Below are 14,722 nucleotides of genomic sequence, written 5' to 3'. Positions count from 1 at the left end.
TGCTTAGTATTTGTATAATGTATTAATATTTTCAGTCAACTTTTTTCTACAATCCTCATTAAATCTAACTACTAAAGAATCATTTTTCTTTAAAAGAAATTTAAAAAAAATCATGTTTGGAAAAATATGAAGGATGTAAACTGATTAAGAAGTATACTTTAGAGGATCATTTTATATTTATCCAGACATAAGGTACCATTTTCATCATTTCACAAACCTGGCCAGAGTTCAAGGTTTTAGCTTCTTCATCTCCCCCTCTTCCTCTTCACCCTTAAAACCTCCACAGCCTGCAAAACCTCATCTCCCCCCCCCCCCCTTCTCGTTACAAGATGTCTCTCTCAATGTGTTCACCTTTATACTCTCCATTTAAGCTTTCTTTCAAGGTAACTCTCTCATAATACAGTCAATTCTTTGTAAAAATGTTAAAAGTTGTTGTTTTTAGCTGATTTTTTTGTATATTTTTTGTTCTTTGACTTGTTTTTTCAGGAAGATAAAGGAAAGGTTAATTCTTGGGGATTGAGGCAAAGTTTAGGGAAGAAGAAATTGATGGTGGTGAGAGCTGGCCCAAAGAGAATAGCTTTTGATAAAGAATGCAGAAGAGCTTTACTTTCTGGTATCAATAAGCTTGCTGATGCTGTTTCTGTCACTTTAGGACCTAGAGGTATAATGGGTTTTCCTCCTCTGGAAAAAAATTTAGACTTGTTTTTTTATATTCATTTATAGTTGGTCTATATTTCCAGTTAAATTTATATATAGACATTAGAGGAAATGGAAAATGAAGATGATGGGAACAAAGTTGTTGGTTAATTTTTGATCCTGAGTCAAAATTGTGTGCTCGAGTGAGCTCTAGGCGACCTAGTTAGGAGAGGTTAATAGTTTGTTCCGACAAATTTCTAAAATCAGCTTAATTGGGAAAGTGTTTTTCAAAAAAGTACAACAACAACATGCCCCCATGAAATCCCACAAAGTGCTCTGGAGTGTGTAGAGCGTACACAGACCTTAGCCCTGCCTTGTGGATGTAGAGAGGCTGGTTTTGGAAGTTCCTCGGCTCGAGTGTGCTTATCACAAAAGTACTTTTGTTAAGAAATAGATTGTGTTTGGCCAATAAATCTAAAAACACTTTTGCTCGTTTGGCCAAGCTTCCTAAAAGTGTTTCTAAGTGTTTTTGAAAAGCACTTATTTTCTCCCAAAAGTTTGATCAAACACCTCACTTTTTAAAAAGCACACATTTTTGGTAAAAATTAAGCACTTTTAGCCCTCCCAAAATTTTGGCCAAACAAGCTATAAGAAAGAGATTAGAAGATCCACTAATTTTGTTGTGATGGTTGACAGAAATTAAAGAATTACTTCTTCTCTTATCTTCTGAAAAGAAGAGTTCTTTTCAATGTTATAAGCACAGAAACATATTACTTCCTCCTAGAATACAGTTTAGCGTGGGACATTTAATTTATGAAACAAAACCTTTCGAAGAGTAGGATATGCAACATTTTGTTGGTGGTTTTCTTCAGGTTAAGGCACACTATATTTGTTCAATCTTATGTCTACAGCAAGGCATGATTTTCTAATACTTGTATTAGAGTGCTTGTTTGGATTACCCCATGAAATTGTGGGGAAAAAAACTTTTTAGTGGTTTCCTCAAAAAGTTGTATTCTGTATATTGATTTTTGAAAATTATTTACTTAGATTATGACATGAGTTCTCTTTTATCATGTGTACATCCTTTGTGCAACTGATAATTACCTTTCTCCAAATAAAATAAAACATGATTGGAAGAAATTAGTTGGTATGCACTTGAACCTTTGCTTATCAATCAAATATGTATGAGGAGCTTGTTTTTAGACATAGCATATATGCTGTCTGCCTGCTTGTTTTGGATTTAGATGATTGTGTGACAAATTATGCAGGCCGGAACGTAGTTCTCTCTGAAGGTGGGGGGCTGAAAATAATTAATGATGGTGTTACCATAGCTCAAGCCATAGAACTTCCAGATACAATTGAAAATGCTGGAGCGACACTTATCCAGGAGGTCATTAGTTGAGCCTGACACTGAGCATGATTTGGGTCTTTGAATAGTGTCTGAAAAACTCTTAATCTTGAAAATATTTTTTATCTATTGCAGGTTGCAACTAAGACCAACAGGTTAGCTGGTGACGGTACAACTACTGCAATTGTTTTGGCCCGTGAGATGATCAAAGCTGGGTTATTAGCTGTTGATTTTGGGGCTAACCCTGTATCTATGAAGAAAGGTATGGATCAGACAGTAAGAGTGCTGGTCAATACTTTGAAGAAGAAAAGTCATCCTGTTAGAGGAAATGATGATATAAAAGGTAACTTGCTTTATCTTTATATTAAAGTCAGAAAATTTCTCATTCACTTCAAAAAAATAAAATTAATGATTTGATCTCTCTCTCTTCTTACTATGTGCAGCCGTAGCTTCAATATCAGCTGGAAATGACGAGTTCATTGGCAGTTTGATTGCTGAGGCAATTAAGAAGATTGGTCCTGATGGAGTGATATGTATTGAGTCTTCCTCATCAGCTGAAACCTCGATCATGGTTGAAGAAGGAATGAAGGTAATATCTGCTCTTCAAAGTGTTACTGTTTGACTTCAATTTCTGTACTGATAAATAAGCTATCTGGTAAAACATGATCCCACCTGAACTTTTCCAAGACTTTCAGGTTTGAAGCAAATCTGAAAGCTCAAACAAAGTGCCTACTAAGAAAATTAACCTCTAGTTATCCATTTATATTTTAAAGCTAATTTCACCACTTCATATGTAATTCTTTTTCTTCCATTTGTTTTCATTATTTTCTTGATTTGTATTCAGGCGTTCTTTTCCTACAGATTGACAAGGGGTACATGTCACCTCATTTCATCAACAATCCCGAAAAATCTATAGTAGAGTTTGAAAATGCCAAAGTTCTGGTAACCGATCAAAAGATATCTAGTGTCAAAGAAATTGTTCCTTTGCTAGAGAAGGCCACTCAACTGAGTGTGCCACTGCTGATTTTTGCTGAGGACATTGCAAAGCAAGTGCTAGAAACACTTGTCATTAACAAGATGCAAGGAATGCTCAATGTTGCTGTTGTGCAATGTCCAGGATTTCGAGATGGAAAGAAAGGTGTATTACAAGACATTGCCATGTTGACAGGTGAACCAAATACTTGATTCTGAATTATTGAAATAGGTTAATACATGTGCCCAAACCCAAAAAAAGGGCGTCGAAATGGAGAGAGTGAACAGTAGTTTTAACTTTAAACTCATCTTGAGGATAGATTAGAAACTAGGTGATATCCACAGTGCATGTGTACACAGTTTTCTGGAATGCTTACGTACAAATACATTGATTTTAAGTTCGCCAAATCAGTTATTTCTGTAATGTACGTTTCTCGAGCAATGCTCACAAAAGAGGGTTTGCCCTTAACCACTAATACTTTTGTATGCTGTATTGGATTCTCAAGACCTAGTGTTGCCCCAAGCGAAAATTATCTGCGAAGATCTCCTTTACCATGACATCTAACTGGCATTATAATGCAATTAGGTGCTGATTTTCTTTCTGGAGACTTAGGCCTGACTCTTGAAAGTGCAACCTCCGATCAGCTTGGTATTGCTCGGAAAATAACAATAACAAGTAACTCTACAACCATCGTGGCTCACCCCTCGACAAAAGCTGAAATACAAGCCAGAATAATGCAGATAAAGAAGGATCTTGCTGAAACAGATAATAAATCTATGTCAGAGAAGCTTTCACAAAGAATAGCAAAACTCTCTGGTGGTGTGGCTATATTGAAGGTCTGTATTAATTAAGGTGTAGTGTTTTGGATCAAACATCCCTATACAACCATTGATACTGTATTTGAACCTTATCCTGCTGGTTGTATCTGTTATATTCAAGTTCACTTCCAGATTGCTGTAATTTCAAAAGTGAATAAATCTTAAATGTATAATTGACTTCTAAAGCAGTTAAAATGGTTCAAATTGCTAGGAATGAGAAGTATGTATCCTTGCACTTATATATTTGTTTATCTCTTGAAAAATATCTGCTCTGATAAGGTCCTGTATGAGTTCAGGTAGGAGCACATACTGAAACAGAACTGGAAGACCGAAAGCTGAGAATTGAGGATGCAAAAAGTGCCACATTTGCTGCCATGGATGAAGGAATAGTGCCTGGTGGTGGTGCCACTTTTATTCATCTTTCTGAACAAGTACCCTTGATAAAAGAATCTTTGCAGGATCCAGATGAGCAGATCGGTGCTGACATAATAGGAACGGTACGAGATACTGCATTCCTCAATTTGAACATACTTGCACATTTAGTTGGCTAGTTCTCTGATTGAGAAGAGGGTAAGGAAGGATCGAATATTGGTAGCTTCTCGTTCGACAAGTTGGAAAAAGAAACATGTGCATTTGTTTATTGTTGTGTACAGGTTTATTTGCTCTCCACTACTATATTTTGCTTCGTTGCTCTCATATATGTTTTCCCTTTAAAAAAGAACCTAACTTAAGTCGGTGTAGACAAGTGAATTTTGAAGACTCTTTCTGGACTCATGAACAACTTTTCTAGCTTCCAGAATTCAATGGTCTACAATTCTTTTCAGGCACTTCTTGCACCAGCAAAGTTAATAGCTGCAAATGCAGGAGTGGATGGGGATACAGTTGTGGAAAAAGTTAGAGGTTGTGACTGGAAAATGGGGTATAACGCCATGACTGGAAGATATGAAGACCTTCTTGCTTCTGGTATTATTGATCCTTGCTGTGTTTCACGATGTGCCCTTCAAAATGCTGTCTCCGTTGCCGGTATAGTCCTAACTACTCAAGCAATAATGGTAGAGAAAACCAAGGAGCCCAAACCCCTTGTTCCTCATGTTCCTGGTATAAGTCCTTAAAAGTTCGAAGGATAAACCTTGGTCGAAGCACTAGACAAGGAAGTTCCAATTTATGATGTTGTCTTACAAGGCAAGCCTTGGATGAGATATTTAGAAGAGTTGAAAATCTTGTGTCCAGCTGAAACTAGAGATTGTCTCATTGCAGATAAAATTGCTTCCAGACACGAGCATTTTCTAGCCTCGATTCTTGGTAGGAAAATATAGTTAATCCTCAAGCATACAGGAACTGTTTTGATCCCAATAGCACAGTCATCTTGTTTCAGTAGTACTTGTTCCTGCAGGCAGAGGATCGTCATTTTCAGGTTTCTATTAGTATTTCGATCAGTGAGATACGATTATACCAAATGTCTTGAAGCAAAGATGAATAGTTTCTATTAGTACTAAACTGCTGCATGTTGTTGTAGGTTTGATATGAAAGGATATGAAATTAGAATCCCATATTATGATCAAAATTTCAACTTTTTAGTTTTCACCCTCCCCTTCTTTATCATTTTTGTTTTTCAGTTTGATTTTGCATGTTTCTTCATGGTGTAACAGTAATTATAAAGCTGTTTGGTAAAATTAAGATGTCTAAAAATATTTTAACATTTGGACTTTTTTCATGTTTGGTTGATCAAAATGTGTTCGGAATTTTTTCCTTCTAGCAAAATAAGTGTTTTAAGAAGTGCATGATAACTGGCATTCCATGTTGATCCACCCTAAATTTGACTCTCGAGTCCACTCTATAGTGTTTGTTTAGATTATATTTAAATGTTTTTGGGACAATATTTTCTGCTTACTTTCAAACACCAAGAAATAAATTCAAAACTATCCCGAATATTTCAGAAAATATTTATCTTCTTTATTTCTCGCAATAAAAAAGAGAAATTTTGAGTTCAACTACTTCCAGAGTATTGTGATTGAAAATAAATACAGTTAAACCTCATTTATTGTAACGATATTTTACTAGTAATATCTAATTTTCTTTGGAATCAATTTCTCATTTTATATTTTACTTTCTCTATAGTAACATTCTATCTATAACAACAATGATATTCATTATAGCAATACACTTGTGTAGCCTTTAGCTATGATTTTATACCCAAAATATAAATGTAAATTTAAAAGGTTATAAAAATCTCAATAAATATTAGAATTAAATCTATAATTTTAATATAAATTGAATATAATGCTAAAAACCTTAAAATTAAATTCCAAATTTCTCAAATAATAAGGAATTGGACATTAATACTATGACTGCTGAAAAAAAAAAATATGATTTAGGATGGCAGTATGCATTTAATTTAGCTCCTAATCTTCACAAACTAAAAACATTATCTTATGAGATTTTTCTATGTTTGTTAATAAATAAAAGGGAAAAATGCATAAGTACTTTCTATCTATGCCTAAAATTTCAGATACACACTTATACTACACTATACTAAGGTCATATTATTCACCTGAACTTATTTTATAAATAATTTTTTATCCATTTTCGACCTACGTGGCACTAGCTTGAAAAAAAATGTCAACATGTGTTGGACTTGGGCCCACAAGATAGTTGTGAATAGGTTGGGGGTACTTGTGCATTTTCCCCAAATAAAAGCTAGAGTCTAGTTAACAATAACATATTTAATATAATGTTACTCTCGAGATAACATTTGGCAGAGTTGAGATTTGCATTGAACGGATTCATAATATGAAGAAGTAAACATACAAAAAAATTAAAAGAGATTCAACATTTACTGTATACTCATATAAAAAAAATAATGTATATAAAACAATAGATGAAAGTTTTTTTTGAACCCCTGGACTCTGTCTAGCTCCTCCCCGAACCTATGCCACTACTAGCCTGCTTGATAGATTAATTAACATATGAACTCAAATCGCATATCTTATATATGCGTTTTACTTCTTGTTTGTATTTTCCAAAAAGGTGTACATTCTAGCATTTTTAAATACAATAAAAAAAATATAAAACATATAAAAAGTGCATCAATCAAGGTCTTCAAAAGCTAAAGTTTTCTTGAATATGTCAGTTCAATATAGGTCAAGTAATATATGATATTTTTAACTTTTATTGGAGTTACGTAAGAAAGTATAACTTTAGAATAATGACGAAGGCAGAATTTTTACTAAGAAATTTTGGAGAAAGGAAATGCCGTCATGAATTTGAAGTTGAAACATCAAGGTGAATTTTGAACCGCCCTATATATAATTGTTTTATATACACTATATAATTTTTTGTCGAGGAAATTCAGATGAACGGTCTGACAAGCCCTAGATTGAATTTTTAATGAGAAAATATTTAAAATTTACCGATTATTTAGAAAATGTGTTTTACTACTTGTTTGTATTTCCAAAAAAGATTATAAACAGCGCATAATCAAGGTTTGAAAAGCTAAATTTGGAGGCTTTTTGTGTATTTGTCACCTTATCCCATATTATACTTGAACCATTTTCTTTTTATACTTATGTATTTGTTTTGTTGTTTTAATTACTTATGATTTTATTTGGTCTTTATTTATTTTCTTGTTTATTTAGCAATGAAGATAAAAAATTTAGATCTTTTTTTTATATATTATCCTTTAGTATGAAATAACTCCGTAAAATTGTGATAATCAAATTTAGAGCTTTAGAGTATCATTCATATAACGAAAAGGATCTAAAATACCCTCAAACTATTAGAAATGGTACAAAAATACCCTCATCCACCTATTACCTTTACTTCTAACAGAACTCATTTAAAATTCAATTAATAAATTCATTAAATGACGTGGCAATAACTCGTGTTTTTATCATCCATCTCTTTATATTTTCAATTCTCCAAAGCCCTAGAGTTTTTCTTTTTTTTACTTGCTTAGTAGTTGCATATTTTGAATATTGTGATTCTTTCTGCTTTTGCTCACTCAAGAAAAAAAAATTGATTGATTCTTTTGCTTTCTTATTGCTTTTAGTTATAGTTCGAAATTTTAAGATTGTGCACTTATCTAGCTTTGAATGTGAAACAAAATGTATAAATAAAGTCCACAAAGATGAGATTGTTATCGTGAAATTTCGTGAATTTTCGGTGGTTGGAATCAAAGTTCTTGAGTTTACAATATCAGTCGAATTATTTAAACAACTAATTTGTAATTTATTCCCAAGACAACATAGCTAGAATTCAATTTCTTATGAGAAAATTATGTTTCTTTCATCAATTTTTCGCCTATTTATGAATACTAATATAGTCAATATGTCAAATTTTTTTACTCAAGATGCACGGTACATTTATTAGAGAAATGTGATGTTAATGATCCCAAATGGGTTTATGATTCTTCATTTGAACTGGTCTTCGTTCCAGCTATAGAAACAAAATTAATTTGGGGCGGGTTTTATTTAATTTGGGGCGAGTCAATTTGACTTGAATTGGTGGAATATTTTTGAATTTGTTTAAGTGAATTATAAAGTGACCAATAGATGATTGTCACGTCATTTAATGAATTTATTAATTGAATTTTAATTGAGGTCTGTTAGAAGTAAGGGTAATATGAAGCTCAAAGGTAGATGTGAGGGGTATTTGAGGGCTAATAGGTGGAAGGAGGGTATTTTTATATCATTTCTAATAGTTTGAGGATATTTTAAGCCCTTTTTCGTTAATATAATTAGTTTGGTAAATACAATTCTGATCAAAGTTTTCTTAAGATGTTTGTTAAATTAATATAAGTCAAGTAATATGAAATAGATAGAGATTTTTAACTTTCATTCGAGTCAGGCTAGAAAGAACCACTTTGGAGAAGTCGCAAATGTATATTCTTACTAAAGGATTTGGAAAGCAAAAATGTCGTGCATGAAATTTAAACTTGAAATATCAAGTCGAATTTTGAATCCCTAAAGCACTCACCTTAACCTCTAGTCTAGCTAGTATTCATGAAATTCAAAATCTATATGTATACATACATAAATAAATAAATAAATAAAAACACCTTAAATATATCGTATATTTTTTATTGAAAATTGTGAATGAAAACCCGACAGCCCCTTATATCTGTCCTAATAAAAAATATTTTAAAAAATTGCAGATTATGGAACTAAATAGCTAGATATAATATCAGAGAGAGATTGAAAATTTGAATTTAGTTAATTAATCTTTTAATAATTTAATATCACATTCATTTGTAATCTTATAGTTATAGATTCAAAGTAAACATAAAACATTTTTAGCTTTTTTTTTATATAATATCGAAAAATTATAAATTCAGATGAATTGTTTCGACGACTCATTACGACATGAATTGGGTGTTTGACAAGTTTTAAAGCAAAAGGATTTGTCTCTAATTAGCTATGAGCCAACTAAGGAGTCTATAACCTAATAATAACATCTTAAGTAGTAATATTTTTCTTTGACATCATATGGCACTATTATTACGTATCATATACATCACACTTTAAATTATTTTTTATTTTTTTGGTAAAAGGAAAAAAAAAGTCTTCTTTTTTCTTTATTGTTATTATTTTTACAAATAGTAATAAATATATGACTATAGTGGGAAGTGGGAACTACAGTAAAAGGAAAACAAAGAAAAAAAACAAAAAAGAAAATTTGTAATGATATAACTTAATGTAAAAGCTAAGTATGTCTTCCACAAATGGATTTTTATTGAAAACAAATCTTCTAAAATACGCACAGAAATATTTAATTTCTTTTCATTTTATTACACCATCACCCACGTAATAATTTGCTTTATCTACCTTTTTTTTTTAATTATAAAAGTGAGTCACTTTGGTTTTTAGTTTATTAAATATTCTATAAAATAAATAAATAAGTAAAAATAAAATAAACAACCGAATTTCGTAGATTTTAATATAACTAATGTATTTAAATAATTTTTAAAAAGTAAATAATAATAATAATAATACTCTATTAAGTTATCATGTTGACATTTTTATTTTTTATTTTTTAAGCTTTTGTGTAAAAATTAATAATAAGCTAAAATGCATACAAACAACTCAACACTTGGTATTAATTATCCCAATGTTCTATGAACATCATATAATAAAGTTTGTGCCCTTTACAACTCAATTTGGTAAAAAATATGGTTTCATTAGAAAAATTCTAAATCCTCTAATTTATCATATTCTAATTTAAAAAAAGATGAACTTTTTAAACCAAAGAAATAAAAAGAATTGTGAAACTTAGTGTTTTCTCCGTTATCAGGATAAAAAAACGTGTTTTCCTATGGATGAATTTTTTTTTTTGAAAAAATATTTTTCAATTTTTTTATGTTTCAGGTTAAAATTTAATTTTGAAAAGTATTTTTTCCAACTTAAAAAAATTTTTTTTTTTAGTAAAAGTGAAAAAAAAATAAAATTCTATAAGTGTTCTTCTACCCTTGAACACATCTAACTTGATTAAATCAATTCAAGGCAAATAAAGGGACCATTTTGCGGCTTTTAGCACATGGTTTAATCAAATCTTTATAAAAAAATTATGTACTTGTAAATTGTAATTAAGAAATATAGATAGTCATTGATTATAGTACTTCAGATTTTGAAATTATAACTATCATTATGTTGTTATATTGATTAGATAATTATGTTGAACATATATAATGAGAGATAACTTTTCCTTCCTCATGTAATGTACTAAAAATTTGAATAGATAACTCTAAATTATGACGTATTAAATAAGAAAAAATTTATTAAATATTAGTTACAACAATTGCTTTTTGGAGTTAGTGTAATTTTAAGAAAACTTACTTTGAGGTGGGATTGATAAAAATGTGTGGTATACATCGTTTAAAACTCAAATCTTGAACCTTGATGTGAGTTTCTTGGTTTCACCAGAAAAATTTTGAATTTATATTATAAGATCGTGATAAATACTCATCTATGAATTTAATAGGATTGACTCACACAAGTCTATGTAATTGTGTGGTTGTTACTCTTTGATAGAATAATCATAATTTTGATACTCAGTAGTTAGATCGGTGAGTGATGGAATATGTTAAAATTAGATTCAAAAGTTTTCTATTTGATAGATTATAAACACTAAGTTGCATGAACTCATTTAAACAACTTAGCTGGTAAGAAATCTTTGAACTCTACTTAATATTAGAGATTTCTTCTTTGCACACTTAGAAATGATACAACAAATTCTTTGAATCATTTGTATAAAATAAAGTTAATTTCTTGTATTTTAATATTAGAATATTATTTTGTACATTTCAAATGTTAAAATGATAAAAGGATAAAAAAAATTTAAAAAATGACAGAGAAGGATAATTTACGATTGCATGTCAAAACTATAAACTTAAGATCAAATAGTGAAAATATTCGAAGACTATATTTATAATGGCTTATAGTTTTAATTTTTTAGGTTTATTTTGCAAGAGATCAAAATAATAGTTTTAATTTTTAATTTCTGCTCAATTGTTCAGAAAGCTTGAAGAGTTTCAAAATTTTCTCTCTAACATTTAACTTTCACGCTTCAAACTTTATGAATAGTAAATTTATGAATTATCTTAGCCGCATAATGCTAAATAATCAGAAAATTCTGTCAGAAAATTAAAAAGTTTGTGATGTTTTTTTAATTTTAAAATATATTAAGTTTTTTTTTAATTAAAAGATATTATAGTTAAAAGGATAAAAATATTTTAAAAAATAAAATAAAATAAACAAAAATTAATTTTGGCCAACATAATTTTTCCATCTTTTTAAAATTCTATTATTATTGTTATCTTTCAAGCAAGTATAGATAGCTAAATTTTTTTCTAATTTTTCTAAGATTGAGAAATTCAATGTGGTTGAAAAGTTCATAAATTTTGGTGGATAGCATGATGTCAATGTGTATTAAGATATCAAACTTCTTATCTTTTTAATTAGGGAAAAGGGTCTGATATACCCTTTAACTTTGTCATTTAGAGTTGATATACCCCTCGTTATAAAAGTGGCTCATATATGCCCTTACCGTTATACAAACGGCTCACATATACCCCTGGCGTTATAAAATGGCTCACATATACCCTTCATTTAACGGAAGTTAAAAAATTAGTTTTAAATTTATATTTATTACTTGTAATTTTTTTTTAAAATTATTTAGGGGTATATATGATTCTTCTATCAAAGTTCAAGATATATTTAATTTTTTTCATACATAAATTATTTTTTGACTTCTTTTATTATAATTATTTGAGTTTCTTATTTTTATTTTGTTTTTTTCTTTCATTCCTTAGTTTAAAGAAAAAAAATTTAAACTATTTTTTTTTGTGTGTATTGTAATTTAATTTCGTATTCGAAGAAAAAATTTGGTCATCTACAATAAGTTTTACAAGAATATTAGTGAAACATAACTAAATTTGATTATCAAAATAATAATTATAAATTAGTCATTGAAATAAAAAAGAAGTCAAAAAAATATGTTTGACGATGATTAAATTTACTCATATGAGATTATATTTTTTAGAAAAAAAAAATAAAAATTTAGATTAAAATTAATTTTTTTTTCATTTCCGTTAGAGAAAAAGGGTATATGTGAGCCATTTGTTTACAAGTAGGGGTATATATGAGCCACTTTCATAACAAGGGATATATCAGCTCTAAATGACAAAGTTGAGGGGTATATCAGACCCTTTTCCCTTTTAATTATTGATTGGTGGTTGCAAATATTAACATGCCTTATAATATTTTTTTTTATAAAAAGATGGATTTAAGATTTAGTATAAGAAGTTTTGCATTAGGAATAAATTTTACTTTTAAGTTGCTTTTATTAAATAATTTATTCAGTATGGAAATATCATAAAATATCATATTGAGTAAATCGTTTAACTCTTCAAAAAATATTAAATGACAATACATAAATTGAATACATATCTAAAGTTCACATATTTGTAATCGCTTAAAAATCAACAAAAAACACAATCAATTATGAGGACGATACAACCTTAGTAATTCAATCGATATAGTTTTGCCTTCATAGTTGTTTACTACAATTTCTAGTCTTTAATTTTCTAAATATTAATTGCAATACGTATATATTGGTATTTTTTCCCTAGTGGATGTAAAAATACTTTTGATGAAAAACAAAAATTAATTGTAACTTGAGGTACTGACTTTTTTCTTAATACATTCATATGCCTGTGTATAAGAAAATTATAAAATATATATTAAAAATTTTTTATTGATATTAACTTAATATATTAGTATATGATTACAATAATGATAAATAAAAAGATTTAAAAAAAAATTAGTTTGAATTTTAAGTAGGCGAATAAATTAAGTTGTGATTTATCTCTCATTAATAAATAAATATATACCCCTTGTTGGTTTTGATTTTTTCTTGTTTGCATACATCTGTTTTTGTTTTTCATGTGTATGATGATTTATAAGTTATTTTTGAACGAATTAATTTTTGAAAGAAAAAACTTTATAACTTTGTATATAAAAAAACTTAAAAGTGAAATTCAAAAAGTTCTTTGAATTTATTAAAAATATGAATGATATTCTATTAAATTTGATTTATTAAAAATATGAATGATATTATATTAAATTTGATTTATACTGCTGATTATACAGAGTCTTGAGCCAACTAAGTTTTCACTATTCCTATTTTTTTTCTTGAAAACATATCTACGTATATTATTTGTATTACTTTTTCTTGTGTATTTTGGAGATTTATCATCTATATATAAAATTGATTAATTTGTATTCTAATATTGAGTTATCAATTAATAATGATAATCAACCTGCATGCATTATTTCAAGATACTTATTCTTTTCTCCATTTTGCTACTTCAAAAAAGTGGAATTAATGGTCCAAAAAAGAGTGAAATACATTAACGTAAATATTCAAAATATATTTTAAATTGTTATTAATATTCTAGGAATTCTTTAAATTTTACTTTAAAAGATTAATTATGTAAAACATACTCAAAAAAAAGAAAATATAATAATTATATTATCCTTTAGGTCCAGAGCTAATATTTCCTCATAAATTTTCAAATATTTTTGAAATATTAATTTTGAGTGAAGTTTGGATAAAATTATGTTTGATCATAAATTATATATATAAGTTTAACTTAAAATGAATTATTTTTATAACTAGCTAGATAGTACATTATTAAAGTATAACACAATATTTTAGTAAAAAATGCTAATGATACAATTGTTGGGGATTACAATTTGTTACAAAGATTCATTAATGTAATAAATAAATAATAACAATAATACTTGGGAGACGAGAGACCACGTATATTGACAATAATTTATAATTTTGAAGGAAAAAAATATACATTATAAGTAAATATTATTCAATACAGGAGAGGAGAAAAACTTCACATATTAACAAGAGTTTATAAATTCATTTTTTTAAAAAAAATCAAGCAAAATAAATCTTTAATAATAATTTTTTAAATTTATATAATATAAAAAATTGAGATAAAATTTAAATAGAAACCAATACTATATCTTTGCCAACAAACAAGTTTGCTGCAAATTTTGGGATGTTAAAAACTAGTCTCTCAAATACTAGACAATATCAATATTCAAAAAATTATAATATATGTATAGGAAATTATCTGAAATATATATGTTAAATTTTTTTTTTTTTTGTATATACTCATTAAATCTTGAACAATAAAAATTCTCGTGCCATTATCAATAGCCAAATCACTATTCCACAAGGAAATTCTTAAAAAAAATATGTTAAAATCTATGGAAAAAGATAAATATACCCCTGAAATATCGTAAATGGTATGCAAATGTCATCCGTCATATTTTTGGAACGTAGAAGTCCCCGGTCGTTCATATACTAGAACATATATATCCTTTACTAACACAATCTTATCCACCCGACATCGAATCGATGAATAAGATTGCG

General features: G+C 28.6%; 1 protein-coding gene across 2 annotated transcripts; it reads left to right on the top strand.

Moving 5' to 3' along the window:
• The first annotated feature begins 240 nt into the window (after positions 1–240).
• Positions 241–5,359, top strand: LOC107008785 (chaperonin 60 subunit alpha 2, chloroplastic). Of its 2 annotated transcripts, XR_003576993.1 has the most exons (10): positions 241–383; positions 487–661; positions 1,905–2,026; positions 2,120–2,327; positions 2,428–2,573; positions 2,846–3,152; positions 3,543–3,793; positions 4,072–4,272; positions 4,600–4,957; positions 5,033–5,359. XR_003576993.1 is itself a non-coding variant. In XM_015207955.2 (9 exons), exons 1-9 carry the CDS (start codon positions 330–332, stop codon positions 4,885–4,887), a joined length of 1,752 nt encoding a protein of 583 aa, XP_015063441.1. In that variant the 5' UTR covers positions 241–329; the 3' UTR covers positions 4,888–5,359. The 2 variants fall into 2 exon arrangements, 1 of the variants encoding a protein (XP_015063441.1); XM_015207955.2 differs by having other exon boundaries at positions 4,600–5,359.
• The last annotated feature ends 9,363 nt before the right edge of the window (positions 5,360–14,722 follow it).

This window comes from Solanum pennellii, chromosome 2, assembly GCF_001406875.1.
Source record: "Solanum pennellii chromosome 2, SPENNV200".
NCBI lineage: Eukaryota > Viridiplantae > Streptophyta > Magnoliopsida > Solanales > Solanaceae > Solanum > Solanum pennellii.
Note: the sequence above shows the minus strand (reverse complement) of the source record. Positions and strands in the feature narration are given on the sequence as shown.

Coding starts and splice junctions, on each gene's coding strand:
- LOC107008785 (XM_015207955.2), top strand. CDS start 330: ATGTCTCTCTCAATGTGTTCACCTTTATACTCTCCATTTAAGCTTTCT. Junction 384..486: donor CATTTAAGCTTTCTTTCAAG/GTAACTCTCTCA, acceptor TTGTTTTTTCAG/GAAGATAAAGGAAAGGTTAA. Junction 4,273..4,599: donor GTGCTGACATAATAGGAACG/GTACGAGATACT, acceptor AATTCTTTTCAG/GCACTTCTTGCACCAGCAAA.